General features: G+C 44.9%; 1 protein-coding gene across 3 annotated transcripts in view; it reads left to right on the top strand.

The window, feature by feature from the left end:
* The window catches only part of BRD3 (bromodomain containing 3), a 50,121-nt gene that overhangs the window by 14,549 nt on the left and 19,290 nt on the right, over positions 1-16,282 (top strand). For all 3 annotated transcript variants that reach the window (XM_069771003.1, XM_069771004.1, XM_069771001.1), the window contains exons 2-5: positions 10,248-10,564; positions 13,235-13,372; positions 14,356-14,503; positions 16,059-16,273. In XM_069771003.1, the coding sequence (XP_069627104.1) occupies positions 10,364-10,564; positions 13,235-13,372; positions 14,356-14,503; positions 16,059-16,273 (702 nt within the window). In that variant the 5' untranslated portion in view covers positions 10,248-10,363. The remainder of the gene's footprint in view (positions 1-10,247; positions 10,565-13,234; positions 13,373-14,355; positions 14,504-16,058; positions 16,274-16,282) is intronic.

Genomic DNA, 16,282 nt, shown 5'->3' with positions numbered 1-16,282 from the left:
GAGCCTTGAAGGAGGTGGGTTGTGGTACTGACCTGCACTGTGATTTGTTTATTTTTAGTTTTCCTTTTTAAGACCATTATATCTTGCCAATTTGTGCCTCTTCCCTGGCCTGTCTAGGCTGCTCACTCATAGGGCAGAGACTCTGTGCACACTGCATTGTGCTTGGTCAGGGCAGTGGAGCCTCTTGGTCGTAGTGCAGTTGGTGTCTAGGCACATCCTGATGAAACATGGTTAAGTTGAGGTGTTTAACCTGTCAATTCGTTGCCCTAGCAATCAGTCAGTCTCCAGCTTCTATTCCATCTCCCCATCCCACTTGCAATGTCTGGTCACAAGCAGAGGCTGGAGTCTCCTGCAATGTGTATTGTCTTCATACAGTGTCTGGTGTGTGGTGGTCCTTTCTGTGTGTTGCTGCATGGCAACAATAAAGGTGACCAAGCCTGGATGAACCACACAAGGGCTTCTCTCCCCCTGCTGTAGTCTGTAGTTCAGAAAAGTAAAGTGGATCTGTATGATGCAGCGTTTAACAGCAGCCTGAAGTCAATCACATTTTCAAATTGCATGAAATGGGAAACTTTAACTTCTATGTCCTCACTATATTCATTCTTCCTTTCTTTTCCTGACTTTCTCTATGTTTTGCTTTCTCCCAGAGGGTGTAGGTTAGCTGCCTGTTTCGTCTTCCAGTTTATCTGCTCAGTAGTATTTGTATCTGTTTTTTTCCACTAATTTTGCTTCCTGAAGGAAAGTAAGTAAAAGGGACCCTAGGCTGACTTCTGCTGAAGCCAATGAGTGTTGGGTTAAGACTGTTCAGCATCATCATCCAGTACTAAAATGATCAACAGCTTCAGCCTGCTTGCTTGTCACTTTGGTGGTGTGTCTGGGGCGGACCTGTTGCTCCTGGACTTTTAGATGCATGGTTTCTTCTTAGCAGCTCTCAGCAAGTGACATTTTCCTTCTATGCTCCTTGTGTGCTGTGGCAGCATTGCCTGATAGCTGGACAAGCAGAAATCCAAAGATCCCCTGCCACTGAGCCTGTTAGAACATCAGGCTGTCACAAAGTTTCAGTCTCCCACTTACAGAGCAGTTGGGATACTGACTTGAAGGATTGCTAATAAAGGGTGACTGCAGTTCAAACCCAAGTGAGCAAATGGATTTGTAGCTCTGATTGGTCTTGAAGTATGGATTTGAATGCACAAGCAAGGGTGAGTTGAGGTGGAACAGTAGATTCTGTCCATCTGTGAAGTTCAAGTGATAATGATACCAGAAACATTGAGAGGTGGAATAACAAAGGCGGCATCCAGCAGACAGCATTTGTGCCAGTTCTGAATTTGTGGAATTGGCCAGTCTGAAGAAGTTGTACCCAAGTCTGTAGAGTCTTTTGCTATGCCCATCAGCAAGGTTTGAATTTAGGATCATCAAACCTTTTCCCCCCTGCCCAACTTTCTTGTAAACATGGAGATTCCTTTTCTTGACTAGCCTGCAATTTATTTTTGTGGTGGTTTAGGAAACATGATGAAAGAGAACAAGATCTCCATGCTCTTGCACACCTTATGCTTGTACAATGGGAATTCTCTAGCTGGGATCACATTCTGCAGCAATACTGCAGTGAGAGGATGTATCTTCAGGGCTGGCTAGCATTGACTAGATCAGCTATCATAGCTATTGTAACTGCAACAATGGGAGTACCCACAAATTTGATAAGTCTGAATAGACTCTCCAGCCCCAGATACCTAGCACTTAACCCCCCTTGTCATTTTATCTCTTCCCTAATAGACAGCTAGAGGAGGGTTTGACCCAGGTAGAGGGGCCAAAAAGTGCAGAGAGCTTGAGTTTGTTTCTGTCTTTGCCTAAACCTTCCTTAGAAAGAGGTTTATCTTGATTGACCAATTAGTTGTATCTTGTAGGTGATAAGTCTGCAAAACCTTCTGTGGAGAGGCACTGAGCCACAGAAACTGTGCAACTTACCGAGAGGGGAAGGTTGCTTAGCACTTTGCAGGATGGGGCTTGAAGTGGTTACTGAATCACAGAGGAGGACTGAGTTGCTGTCTGTGTTGTGGTTTATACCATACTTCCAATGCGCCTTCAGCCACGTTCCTGCCTCCCCTAGGTCCCCCGCCCCCCCATCCTGCTCCTGACATGTTGGGAGCTTGTATGGTATGTGGCCATGTGCCAGCACCTTCCCAGTGCTTCCTTTTTGCCTAATGTCCAAGGCTGCAGGGCTTCTGCTGCACATGGGCTTTTGTGGGACTGCAGTAACCCCTACAAGTGCTAGAAATTGCCAAATAAGCATTCAATGTGTTGCAGTGCACTAGATAAGAGAGAGCATATGCTCTGAAGCAGATTCACCTTCTCTTCTTCCTCTGTAAACCTTGACTGCCTGCTGTCTGGCTTCTCTCTGGCTCTTCCTCTGATTATGAGGTGGTGTGGGTTCAATCCTGTGGGTCATGCAAGGTAATTTCATTGCATCTCCACCTTTCTGCTCTAGGAAGAAATGGCACGAGCAGACTCTGCCCAGGCATGTGATTATCCCGAACACTTTACTTTCTGTGCCAAATCTCTGTTATGAAAATGAAGGCTGAAACAGCCCAACACTTTTTTTTTCCATTGCCATAAAGATGTAATTGGTGTATGTCTTTGTGAGAGGCACAACCACTAGCATTTTCCTGTGAAGCAGTTACCCATTCCCATCCTGTTGATTTGACTCTGCCTTCCCAGTGTTGATATGCCAGCCACCAGCTGCTTTCCGTACTCTGAAACCTGTTTGTAGATGCTTATTTCCACTGCTACAACTAAGTGTTTGTTAACATTTTCATTATAGGTCACGCAGTTAATTTGCTGAAGTACTTTCTGGAAGATTTTTTGCAAGTGCAGTTCAATTTATTTCTGAAATCTCAGTCCAATCCTTACTGGAGAGTCAGGTCTGAAAGCTGACTGAACTCCTCCAGTCAGGAATCCAACAGAGAGTTGGATTACCACTCACACTTTTCCTTCTTCCTGTAGCCTTGTGTCATAGTTTAACCCCAGCTGGCCACTAAGCCCCACACAGCCACAGTCCCCCCGGTGGGATGGGGGAGAGAATCAGAAGAGTGAAAGTGAGAAAACTCGTGGGTTGAGATAAAGACAGTTTAATAGGTAAAGCAAAAGCTGTGCACACAAGCAAAGCAAAAAAAGGAATCCGTTCACCGCTTCCCATCGGCAGGCAGGTGTTCAGCCATCCCCAGGAAAGCAGGGCTGCATCACATGTAACAGTGACTTGGGAAGACAAACGCCATCACTCAGAATGTACCCCCCTTCCTTCTTCTTCCCCCAGCTTTATATGCTGAGCATGATGTCATATGATATGGAATATCCCTTGGGTCAGTTGGGGTCGGCTGTCCCAGCTGTGTCCTCTGCCACCTTCTTGTGCCCCCCCAGCCTGCTCGCTGGTGGGTGGGGTGAGAAGCAGAAAAGGCCTTGACTCTGTGTGAGCACTGCTCAGCAATAACGAAAACATCCCTGTATTGCCAACACTGTTTTCAGCACAAATCCAAAACATAGCCCGTACTAGCTACTATGAAGAAAATTAACTCTACCCCAGCCAAAACCAGCAAACTTTGTTAACAAAACTGTGTGTAACTCAAGAGCTTGCACAAAACCAACGTATGTCTGAGTTAAAATTTGCCTCCTTGTTTTCAGAGGACCATAAAAAGTAGGGCTGGAAGAAATGTCCAGAGGTCATTCTGTCCTCCACAATCCAAAACAAGATCAGCCATACCTAATCCATTACTGAGGCTGGTTACTTAAACTGTTCTCAAAAGGAAGTTCAAAGCTATGAGAATGAACTTGTTATAGTGTGAAACATCACTCCCTGCACTTGAAACTACAGCTTTTAGCAGTTGAGCCCCATATGATTTGTGTGTTGCAGGAGGTATGTGACATGCATCTAAATTCTTGCTCAGACTTGATCAGAAGGTGCTTCCTGTGGTGTTAGCAACTTGGTGGAGAGAAATACTCTAGCCTGTGATTATCAGAAAGACCATAATTTTATTTGAGATGCCTAGAATAGTGTTTATAAAAGTCCCCAGTGCTTTTATAGCCAAGATAAAGTGACTTTTGGGTACCCCTGAGTTTGAAGGCATGATATGAGGCATCTTAAAGCAGCATGATTTGCAAGGAGCACTGAGTATGAACCAGAACTGAAGGCCCTTGAAATTACCAGTTACTTCTGGCTGATTCTTATCTACTGGTTAGGAGCCCACAGGCACCTTACTGAGGAAACACCTGCTTTTATAATAGCCAAGGAGAGACCAAGGGTGGGAAATCCATCTGCATAATCTGATGGGCATTAAATTAAACAAGTCAAAAGTCAAGGAACCGACTTAATCTTCTGTGATCTTTTTCCCTCCCTCATGCAGAGGTAAGTTAAGGACACAGTTGCATCTTCCAGTCTCAGGATGTTATTGGGGCTGTGCTCAAAATAATATGCATGAAAAGCAAATCTCTGCTATGTGGAATTAAAGATTTGGGAGACAAGGACAGCTGAATGGACTTTCAGAGTGCAAAGCTGCAGTGTGCCATAGGGGCACTCACAAGCCAAATTCCCATTTCCTGCAGTGAAGCCAAGTGCAACTGCTTCATCCCCAAGTCTTGAGGGGGTGGCATATTGTGTATAGCGTGCGTGTGTCTGCCAAGGCAGCATTGGCTGATAGAGCAACTCATCTGTCCTCAAGTCTTTGTCTCAAATCACAGATCCCTTGAGTTTGAAGAGAACATCCCTGCTGACATGGAGTTAGTAGGTAGTGAAAGCTGCCTGAAGTTCAATTCCGATATGGGGCTGTGAAGGGAAAGGAAGGCAGAGTAGGAGGAAAAGGAGGGTATCCACCAGCTTTGTTTTCTTCTGAGGAACCTGAAGGAGTGGTGGTGTAGCCCTTACTTTCTACAGCCATAGAATGAAATGGTGGGTACAACCCTCAATTAATAATCTTACCTGACTTTAAGGTTGTGTTGAGGTGTAGTAGTAGTGCACTAAACCTCTCCTGCAGTTATAAGACAGTCTGGGCAAGGTGATCATGGGCCTGCTGCTTCTCTGAGGTGGGGAGTAGCATATGGTAGCAAATCTGACCAAGCTTCCAGCTATTGCTGCTGTCGGGGGAAAAAGGGACTGAGCATCTGCTTTGGTGGCTGCAAGGAGCCTATGTGGGGGACTAAGGCTTGGAGCAGCAGCGTGAGGACGCCTGCTCCAGCTGCCCTGCTGTCTCAGTGCGATTCTGGCTGCTGGCTCCATCCTACCTTCAAAAAGGCTCAGTCGCTGCCTTTCACGCCTGTGTGAGCAGCACTCCTTCAGAGGTGCTCTTTCTCTGATGGGCTGGCTAACAAAACTGGGGCCAGGCACTGGCCGGGGTTCAGGGCTCTGCCCTCGGCTCTGCTGTAGGCTCGCTGGGTGGCCCCCGGCAGATCACTTCACCACAGTGTGAAGCATGAGTTGTGAGCACCAGCTCCTCAAGTTAGGAACAGGGTCTTACTCTGTGTCTGCAGAGTGCTAAGTGCTGAGGGACCTTGATCTCTGCACAGCCTCCGTGTGCTACTGTAATGTAAATAATAATGTGGAGATAAAGATGAGGTCAAGGAACATCTCTTAAACTTGATAATTTTCCCTGATGGGAAGATTTATGTTGCTGTTTCTGGCTGGGCTGGAATTGCGCCAGTTTTTGATCAGTGTCCAAGTAACCATGCAGCAATACTATACCAAGAGAAAAAAAAGAGTTGTTGGGCTCACATGCTAACGTAAAGCTTGCTACCTTCTAATTTTGCAATCAAAACAAATACCATCCTGTACTGCACGAACAGCAGCAAGGGAGTGAGCCATCCGTTAAATGCTCAGCACTGCCAAAGGAAGTGGCAGAACCGTTAGCTGAAGCAGCAGGCTTACTGGCACAGTGCATATTTCATGGGGCTTTATAGCTTCTTTTAAAATAGTCTCCACCGCTGCAGACAGTCTGTGGGCTGCATCAGCCGAATAAAATGTTATTCTACTAGTACAGGGAATTATTAACATGTTTTCTCCATGCCAACTGTCTCTCCACTGACTGACCCATGCAAGCAACTGCATGAAAGAAAAGTTAAAAAAAAATAAATCCTTCCAACCTAGCTGAGTTTTTTTGATGACTGGTTTGGCTGAGGGATGTGCCAAACCCCATAGCTTTGCTGGATGCCACACTGTGGTTGCAACTTAGCACAAAAGGACAGACTTAAACTCCAGAGAAGCAAGATATATTTGAGGGTTTGGGTTTTGCTTTTAGTTATCACCTCAGACTGGGATGAGTAAGAACGAGGAGAAATGCACAAAGTGGGAGGCAGTGTACACTCTTCATGTATGACGGCAAAAGGGTGTACTTTAAATTTGTAATATCAAAACTGTACACTTGCAGCCAGAAAATCAAGAACAACTTCTGTTACTTGAACATTACAGGTCTGAGGAACAGGATAAATAGTAATTTAAAAATTTAAATTTAAGAAGTTAGTACTCCAAGGCTGAAGGAAGTCCAGTCTTACGCCTTCACTAGAAGATGCACATGATGTCTGTGCCAAGGCTGGTTTTGGCTTTCTTCGTTGCAGGCTTGTGTGGTACCTTGTACAGTGATGTCCTGGTTCACAGCTGGGCTCCCTAATAGTTTAAATAATTATCGATACTAATACAATTTCAGTAGATGCTGAAGTGCTTAGACTAGAGCTGTGTATTTTGATTCCGCTTGTAGTTATGGGACAATTTGTGTAAGCTTGCTTGTTTTTTGTGTGTGAGTCTACCTAAGTGTCATGTTGGATGACTTGTATGGTAAGTTGGGATGTCAGATGGTCATGCCTCTCACTTTCCTCATTTGATAAATGAGGTCTGACAACTAGTAGATTTCTCAGGCAGGGCCACAGCCTCTCTGAATTCAACGTCATACACTTCTGGACATTTCCAAAGCATTTGCACCCTCAGCTTCCAGATTCCTCATAATCCTGTTTTTTACATTCTTAAAAAGAACATTATTTTGAAGCTTTATAAGTAAAGGAATGGATGTAGAAACAAATTTTTAGTTTTAAAAATTAAGGAATAATCTGATATCAAAGCAGCTTCCCCAGCAAATGATGAGGAAGCTGATGGACCAAGGGTTAAAAGGGTGCAGTGAGGCACATGCACATTAAAGCTGTATTTATGCCAGGAACGGATACTTCCAGTGCTGTTAAGATAGCCCAGGTAGCTATTCCTGACTTTCAGCTGCAGGATCCAGCATTTAAATGACAGTGCTGCTAAGAGGTTTGAGGTTTGTAGCCACTTTTGGTTGTAATAACCAATAAGTTGGAGCGTGTAAGTTAAAGAGGATCAGCTGTCAGAGGACTAGCCGAGTTGGCTGTCGTGATTCTGCCTCTCCTACTTTCGGTAATGTTCTTAATTAAAATCCTTTCTGAGTTCTGTCACTGATGACTGTTACATGTTTCTCTTATGTGGACTGTACAAACCTTGTTTAAGTTTGACAATCAAAATGTGCACGTGAAGAGGCAGTGCACGTCCCAGAGAGTTCGCAGGCTGGCTGGGTGGAGCCGATGAAGACAGAAAGGACTATCGCTATCTCCATGGCACAGATGAGGAGCTGTGGCGTGAAGATATTGAACACCTTGGCTAAGGTCAGAGACGGAGTTTGGGAGAGGCAGGAGCTAGATCTGTGTTTTTTGAATTAGAGTTCTGGGATTTAATAAAAATTCATTTTAAAAAATCCTTATCAAATGGAGTTTGAGAGGTAGGAGAACATCAAGAAATTAAAATGAAAAGAGAATAGTTGTATTTAACCTTAGGTTATTTAAAGGGAGGACTTAAGTTGCACTGCATAGTTTCAAACTTGTGACTGAAATGCTCTATAGCAGTAGGAATTGCTCTCCTTGGGCATTTTATTTCCCGTCAATCCTTGCATTGCGTTCAGTTTGTTAATCAAGAAGACAGCAAACAAAATGCTTTAATGGTGGTCACCAGGGACCTGCAGTCAGTGTTGCATACACTCGGATGATGGATGTTGCTCAGAGGCCTTGGGGTCTGAAATCCATGCAGAGAGCTGCCCAGGAGGAGACTGAGTGAAAATTCCTAATTATCTTTTTTTCTTCTTTTTAATTCTTTGTCTCTTCTCCCCTCCTTGATCTGAAGACTGCATGTTGCAATATTGCTGCTGCTGCTTTGAGTTGATGGAACATCAGGAGAAAATGCTTCCCCGGTTTCTTCCAAATCTGAAATCCCAAGTAACATCCTAGTTTTAAAATTCCTTGCCCAGAGGGTGCCAGCATCCCTCTTGGCTGCTTGGTGATCACCCTGCCTGCCAGCAGCAGCACGATCAGATGAGAGGGCTGGAGAACAGAGACGGTCCTTTTTGAACTACTAAGCTGGGCTCTTGAATTATCAAAGAATAGGGACCAGAGGCCTGATTCTGGATCTATACTTGTGCCATATACATGGCACAAGAAAGTCCTACTGTTATCTCTGTTTTTTTTGTACATCCTTGGAATGTAACGGGTCTGGTGAATGGATGGTGGCAGAGTCATAACTGGTCTTAGGTGTTCCCTGCACAGATAAGCACGCGTACTCACACACGGATTTGTTCTCGTTTTTTAACAATTTCATTTTCTGTAGAAGCACTATAAAAAATTAACTATACAATTACCTCTCAAAAAATAAACCAGATCTGGTTTCTGGAGCCAGGGACACCTGTAAGCCAAGCCAAACTGGTCCATGGCAAGGTGCACCCAGCAGCTGTGGCACCCGGAGCACTCAGGTGTCCCTGATGGCTGTGGCACCTGGAGCACCGGCTGCTTTATGGTGTGGTTCCCTGTGCCACAATGTCACGGGGGTGCTGGAGCATTCTAGTACAGAGCTGCTGGGGCAGCAGCTGGCCTCCAGAATGCACATGCCTCCGCTACCTGGGCAAGCCTGAGAAGACCAATATTTAAACATCCCTCTCTGCTGCAGGGATGTTTATGTTTGTACACACCTATTTTTGTAAAATTCCCCTAAATTAGGTATGTGTTTACTTTTTGCCATCATCTAATCAGCAACTCAAAGGGTAAGTTGGTGTTCTATATTTAGTCCAGATATTCAGTAGAGATGATTAGGGATGTATCAAAGAAGAGGTTTTTATTTTTTTCCTAGGATATCTTACTGCTCTTTCCTTCTTCCTGTATTACTGCAGCTTCTGTCTCTGCTCATGTTTCTCTGTACAGCCAAGAAGCATATGTCAGAGTATTTGTGTGGCTTTCTGAACATACTTGAAATAATTTGCCTTTAGAAAGTGATTGTGGTCTGCTTGCCATGAGAAGAGTAGCTGCAGTCCTGATGTGAATTGAAATATCAAATGTTTATGGAAGATGACATAGCAAAGCTGTTTACCATATGGTATACAAAACACGGTGATACTAGACCATTTTTTTCTCTGCAGTTTGCTGGGGAAAAAACAGAATACAATAAAGCAATTTGTGTATTCTTCTGTATTTCATATGTGCCTTTAAGAGAGAGCATGACAGTGTTCTCTTAGCCAGGTCATGGGATATGAGTATAATACTAATTAGTATTTATATTGAGCCTGTATCTTGAGACTTCTGCATGAAACTGAGGGCCCAGTCAGATATGTCAGTAGTAAGACATTTGTGAGATTCAAAGTGCAGGTCACTTCAAGTTAGGATGTTTCTGGTGATACATTTCATTCACAACTGAACTGTTCACCGTACCTCCCTCTGCCCCTTCTTTTGTTTCTCTGGGTCAAGGTCCTCTGACAGCTGTCATCCGCTCTTGATTATGGGATTTTAGACTAACCATTGCACCACTGTAGAGAATTGTAAGCTGACTCAGTGCCAGCCAACATGGGTCTAGAGACAATGCAGTTAAGTTTACATGGAGCTGCAAGCTATGGATCAGTGCATTCATGGGAGTCTCCACATTACATCCTAACCGTATTCTTATGCTACCCCATGTGTTTTCTTTGCACGAAGATGCTCACTGAGCCAGTTAAAGCAAGAACTAGTCCTGTAAAGCTTACTGGCTGTCTGCAGGCTTTGAATTTGGGAATTGCTGTTCCACTGTCTCTTGGGTCTTGAACTGTGCCCATTATCAAGACAAAGTATGTTAAAGGGACCGAAGCAGATGGGGTAAAGAGCCCGAATTCAAACACTATCAACAGCAGAAGTGTCTTAACATGCCTACTTCAAGTATCTGTATTTACACATTGTCCTCTTCCTCTCATTTGATCTAGGTTGTATGATTGGACCCTGGAAATGGGATGTCAGTCCCGTTCAGGGAGCATAAAGGAAGAAAGAAAATCTCTGAGTTGCTGCTGCTGTGACAGCAAGTGAGAGCAAGAGCAGGAAAATGTCGACAGTCACATCAGCGATCCAGGCTCCTCAGGGCCCTGTGAATCCACCGCCTCCGGAGGTCACTAATCCTAATAAGCCTGGCCGGAAGACCAACCAATTGCAATATATGCAAAATGTTGTGGTAAAGACCTTGTGGAAGCACCAGTTTGCTTGGCCTTTCTACCAACCTGTTGATGCAATTAAATTGAATTTGCCGGTACGTATCTATCATCTTCTGCTCGGTATTCTGTTCTTAGAATGCTTTGTGTTGGTGAGATCAGTTTTCTGATCGCTGGACCAGAATGGCGAGGTTGCTTTGGGGGATTTCCTTGAATGCTGTTAGACTCGCTGAGTTAGAAGATGATGTCTTGCAGAGCTGGAGAGGTGCAGGTCTCTGAAGGAGAAAACTGCTTCTCACTTAGTGAAGGAAGAGGAAAGCACACAGGCAAGCTGTCTTAGAGCAACTGAAGCGTAGTGTTTTGTTTGGAGCTTGCCTCTGTTTACTTTTATGTGTCCTCACTCCTTGTCCCACCTCTGTTCAATTTGAGCGAGTCTTGAAGCCCACACTCTTCTGAGCATTTGGCATTGGGCTCAATGTAACTTGTGTTTTCAATAGGCTTTCCTGGATTTGCTGCTGACTTCCGTGTTGAGGAAGACAGGAGAAGCTCATTACCAAGGATACTTTGGAGCTAGATATTTTCAAATGCTGTCCTGGAAATAGAAGGAACAGAACAGTTGCATTTACCCATCTGCCTCCTGTGCCTGATGATACATACTGTCCTGGTTTCAGCTGGGATGTAGTTAACTGTCTTCCTAGTAGCTGGTACAGTGCTATGTTTTGAGTTCAGTATGTGAAGAATGTTGATAACACTGAAGTTTTCAGTTGTTGCTCGGTAGTGTTTAGACTATAGTCAAGGATTTTTCAGCTTCTCATGCCCAGCCAGGGCACCTGACCCAAACTGGCCAACGGTGTATTCCATACCATGTGACGTCCCATCTAGTTTAGGAACTGGGAAGTGGGGGGCAGGGATTCGCCGCTCGGGGACTGGCTGGGTGTCGGTCGGCGGGTGGTGAGCAATTGCCCTGCGCATCATTTGTACATTCCAATCCTTTTATTACTACTGTTGTCATTTTATTAGTGTTATCATTATCATTATTAGTTTCTTCTTTTCTGTTCTGTTAAACCGTTCTTATCTCAACCCAGGAGTTTTACTTCTTTTCCTGATTTTCTCCCCCATCCCACTGGATGGGGGGGGAGTGAGTGAGCGGCTGTGTGGTGCTTAGTTGCTGGCTAGGGTTAAACCACGACAATACCCTGTCTCTGTCAGACCAGATAGTACAAGATATAGCTCAGTTATTAAAAAATGACCGAAGTTTACTATGCTGCTTTCTTCCAGGGCATAGAGCAACACACTCCTCACCTCTTCAAAGGGGTCCTGTAGGTGTAAAACCTCAGCAGTGGAGGCATACCCCTACTCACCTGCTTCACTTAAATACAGACACCACCACTCCCCTGTCTACCCTGCTGTCTGCTCAGCCGTGCGGCCCATTGCAAATTAACTCTGGCTGCTTTGAGCAAGAGCGTTGCACATAGGATTTGAGGGGGCATGGTTCTGGGATGTAAGGTTAGGAGAGCTCCAGTTACCACAGGTTATAACCCAATTTTGTGGACTGGATCAGGAGTCTTTTGAACTCTGTAATGTTGTTGATGGCTACTATTTAAAGTGCTAGCCAAAAGACTAAAACACTTAACACCTGTATAATATTTCTCTAGGTCTGTGCTCCTTTGTGCCGCCTTTTTGTGGATTTAGTTTCTCAGTGAAGCATTTTGAGGTGGTTTTAGGGCAGGTTACCAGAAAATTTAGAGGAGGAGTCAGTTGGAAGAATAGTTGTTTTTCAAGTGTGGCCTAAGTCTGCACAAGCCCAGTAGCCAGCAGGATTGTCTTTTCTGCCCTAGCATACCTTGCCTGGAAATAGTGGTGCCTCAGATCGCGCTTGAGGGTTGGGTTCAGAGAGTGGCCAGTGATTGTACGTGGCTTTGTGTGCACGTGCAGTGAGAGGACTTGCTGCTCTTCTCCAGAATGAGAAAATTACAGTGTATAACCGTGCATGCCGAGAGCATCTCCAGGCTAATCACAGCCTCTATAGATGCTTGAGACCAGCCCAGAGAGAAACTGGGTTAACATGTGAAAGCCTCGTAAGGGATGAAACTTTTAGCACAGTCTTAGCCAGTGCTAGCACTGATAAACTTCTGTAAGTGCCAGAGGCAGCCTTTTAAAAAGGGAGGCAGAAATGCTGTTTCCCAAATTGCAACCAGTCCACCATTAAACTGAACACCCTGCCAAAGCTAGTGCTGACCCTGCTGCCCTGACTTCTGGTCCCACACGAGCATGAAGCACATTGCTGCAGTGTTAATCTAGCTGCCAAGTTTGGCACCCTTCCACTCTGTGGCACAATCCAAAATGGCATCTACAGCCTTGTAAGGGGTATCAAGGCTGCAAACAGCTTCTAGGGAGAGCTGCTGAGAAAGCACGCTTTCCTCCATATGTTACTCTTAGTGCCTTCCCAGTCCAGCTGTCCTTACAAAAAGCAGGTAATGTCCAAGTAGCCATTTGTGTATGTGTTTGAGCACGTACTGGGGGGAGCTGGGGAAGACTGGTGGTTGTGGAAGGAGTTCTTGTGCTTTGTAGTCAAGTTCATAACCATAACCATAGACTAAAATGCTACAAATTAGAAAATAAATGAAAGCAAAGGCGATACTTAAAATTTCCACAAAAATCTGGGGATGTGTTTTTTGGGAGGGGGGATGAGGAGAAAGCTGGGACTAGAGCGAGATGTGAACAACACTCTGCGTATCAGGAGGTGTAATGTCTTGTTTCTTCAACAGGATTATCACAAAATAATAAAAAACCCCATGGACATGGGGACGATCAAGAAGCGCCTGGAACATAACTATTACTGGAGTGCCAGTGAATGTATGCAGGATTTCAACACCATGTTTACAAATTGTTACATTTATAACAAGGTAAAGAGCCCAGACAAGCATTTAGAGGCAGCACTGCCTAGGAAAGACCCACCTACAACTGTTACAGTGCAGGTTTTGAACAGGGCCAGCTCTGCTGTGCTCAGGGCCCTCCTTGCGAGGACTTGAAATGCCGCTAATTGCAACCACATTACTTGAAATGCACAAAGCTGTCTTTGTGCTGTGTCTTTCTTCCCCTGGACTAGTTAAAATGGCAAATGTGCCTTTTAATTATAGGTAGATTTCTGTTCTGGGGTTATGTAGCAAGTTTTTACTCCTTTTATTTTCAGTTAGGAATTCTTTAAGATGAGCTATGGTTTATGCAGTGCTTTGCAGGTGTTCTGTGGGGTATTAGTGCTATGTGTTACACTGGCTGTCTAGAAGTAAATAGTATCTCTTAGCAGCAGAGAGCAGTTCAGGAAGTATAGCTCTGTTCTTTGCCTATGTCTCGTCCATACTTGCACACCTTTAGATTGCTTATTATTTTGGGTTTGGCTTGTTTGCTGTTTTGTTAGGTTGTTAAAAGCCTCTGTTCTTTGTATTATGTTTTCTATAGTGGTTTGTCATCATTGACCCATACTGGTGAACAAGCTGAAATAAACAAATTAATTAGTTTGAGCCACAGAGTATGTGTTTACACTCTTCTCTGGGACCTGCTGGCAAGCAGGGGAGGGCAGCTCATCTGTTCCACTTTGCTGCTTCCACACTGTTGCACGGGATGCTAGTTATCAGGCTCCTACTGGAAGTCCTGATAACTCTGGATGCAGTGTACTTAGAGGCTGTAATTATTGCATGCTAAACTATAATAGAAGAGCAGGAGGGTAGCATGGAAGGAGGGAAAAGAGCTAGTCTGTTTATTGTCGTAGCTTGGATACCATCATTTATTTGAAGTGCAGTGTCATTGGCGATTTCAAAGCCTGATCTTGAACCTCTCTGCTTCTAATATGTGGATGATACAGCATGGGCTTGTATTCTTATTTCTTCAGCCCACAGATGACATCGTCCTCATGGCCCAAGCCCTGGAGAAGATATTTCTGCAGAAGGTTGCCCAGATGCCTCAGGAGGAAGTCGAATTATTACCCCCAGTTCCTAAAGGCAAAGGTCGCAAGCCATCAGTGGGCACGCAGAGTGCAGGTATTAACCTGATCCAGTGACATTAAATGTTACAAGCCTGTTGCCAAGGCCTGACCCACCTTCCAAGCTGCCTGGCTTTGCAAATGGTGAAGAGGCTAGGAAGGCAGCACGTAGTCTAACGGTTAAAGCAGTGGAGAGGAGAGTGTGAGATGTCTAGATATGTTCACCCAGTTGTTTCAGGGCTTGTCTGTCTTAAGGCCACTCTGCATTTGTCATACAAACATCTTACCATCTGTGACTTAACCATCCACACAGTGCTTCAGCGAGGGAAAGCAATGCTGTTGCTTCCTTTATGCAAAGAAGAAACCAAGGCAAGAAGAGGCAAGGTAGTCAGACATGCCAGTCTCCTGCAAGTGACAGACCATGGCATAGAATGCCTTTACAGACCTGGGTTTATACAGCTCACCCAAGGTTCTGGCAGAAGTCTGACACAGTAGAGACTTGGACTCAAATCTTGCCAATCCCCTAAACCCCGTGTAATGTTTTTCTTTCGCACACACGGTTGCAACATCATAGACTAAAGTTTGATAAACAGAAAGGATTTATTAAGCCATTGCAAAAGGCTGTGTAGACCATTGCATATCAGTAGAAACTAAGTTTAATTCAGCTTACCTAGAGTTGATTTTAAGTGAATGTAGGGCTAAAATGTCTGTAAGCATGGTAAAACAGTTCAAAAAGGAGCTTGTGTGGGCTGAATTAAACTGTTGCAAATTTTTTTTTCTGTAAACAAGGTCTAATTGTTGCTCTGGGAAAGTCAACTGTTCCTCTTGGTTTTCCCACATCTCAGGTGCCAGATGGAGCTACAACTCCCTTCAAGCTCAGAGAAATTTGTGATGATGTGTCTTTTCAGCATCCTTTGATCAAAGCTGCTATAAAAACATAGAGGAGTATTGCTACTTCGGTCATTAGTTACTAGATTGTCCCCCTTTACCCTAGTAGGAAGTTCTTTAACAGTGCAGGTCTAGCATGAGACATTTCCCTGGTTATCAGGAGACTTAGGCTCTACTCCCAGCTGTTTCATTGTATACCTTGTGGCAAACCTGAAGTGCTTTGGTGTCTTGGGTGTGAAGCTGGCAATAGGGGAGTGGTCGTTACCATTTGTCATACATAGTAAAAACACTCTCCAGATTGAGGTCTGTGCAGGACAGCAGCTGTCCAAAAGAGCCATCTCCCTCCATTCCCTCTCCTTGAGCTCTTGCTCTTTTGCTGAGTGCAGGGTAGCTGTGAGAGCACAAGAGGGGTGAAGACTGTCCCAGAGCAACACAAACCCCACATGAAAAGCTTGAAGTAGTTTGCTTGCATGTGGCTGGCCTAAAGCTCGTGGTACAAGGACTTAGGTCAGTGATTTCTCATTTTTTGTTGACCGCTGGGTAACAGCACCAAGCAAATCACACTGTGTCCTTTGTGCTCTTCCTGTGGCCCTGGACTGGGAAGGCTTTTGCTGAGCCCATGTTCGCACAGTCCATCAGCACCACTGTCACTTTGTTCCTGATGTCTTGTCGGCTCTTGTAACCATCAGTACATTGCAGTGTGTTTTCACTTTGTCGTTTGAAAGGAGCGCAGCAAGCAGTGGCCGTGTCTTCCGTCTCCCCGCCGGCCCCGTTCCAGAATGTCCCTCCAGCCGTGTCTCAGACGCCCGTCATTGCTGCCACCCCTGTGCCAACCATCACTGCTAATGTCCCGCCTGTCACTGCCCCTCCCGCCGCTGCTCCCCCTCCGCCTGCTGCTCCGATAATGCCCGTGGTGCCTCCTACGCCACCGGTAGTCAAGGTAAATGGA

The sequence above is a fragment of the Haliaeetus albicilla genome, chromosome 26, assembly GCF_947461875.1.
Source record: "Haliaeetus albicilla chromosome 26, bHalAlb1.1, whole genome shotgun sequence".
Lineage (NCBI taxonomy): Eukaryota > Metazoa > Chordata > Aves > Accipitriformes > Accipitridae > Haliaeetus > Haliaeetus albicilla.
This window is presented reverse-complemented; position numbering and strand designations above follow the sequence as displayed.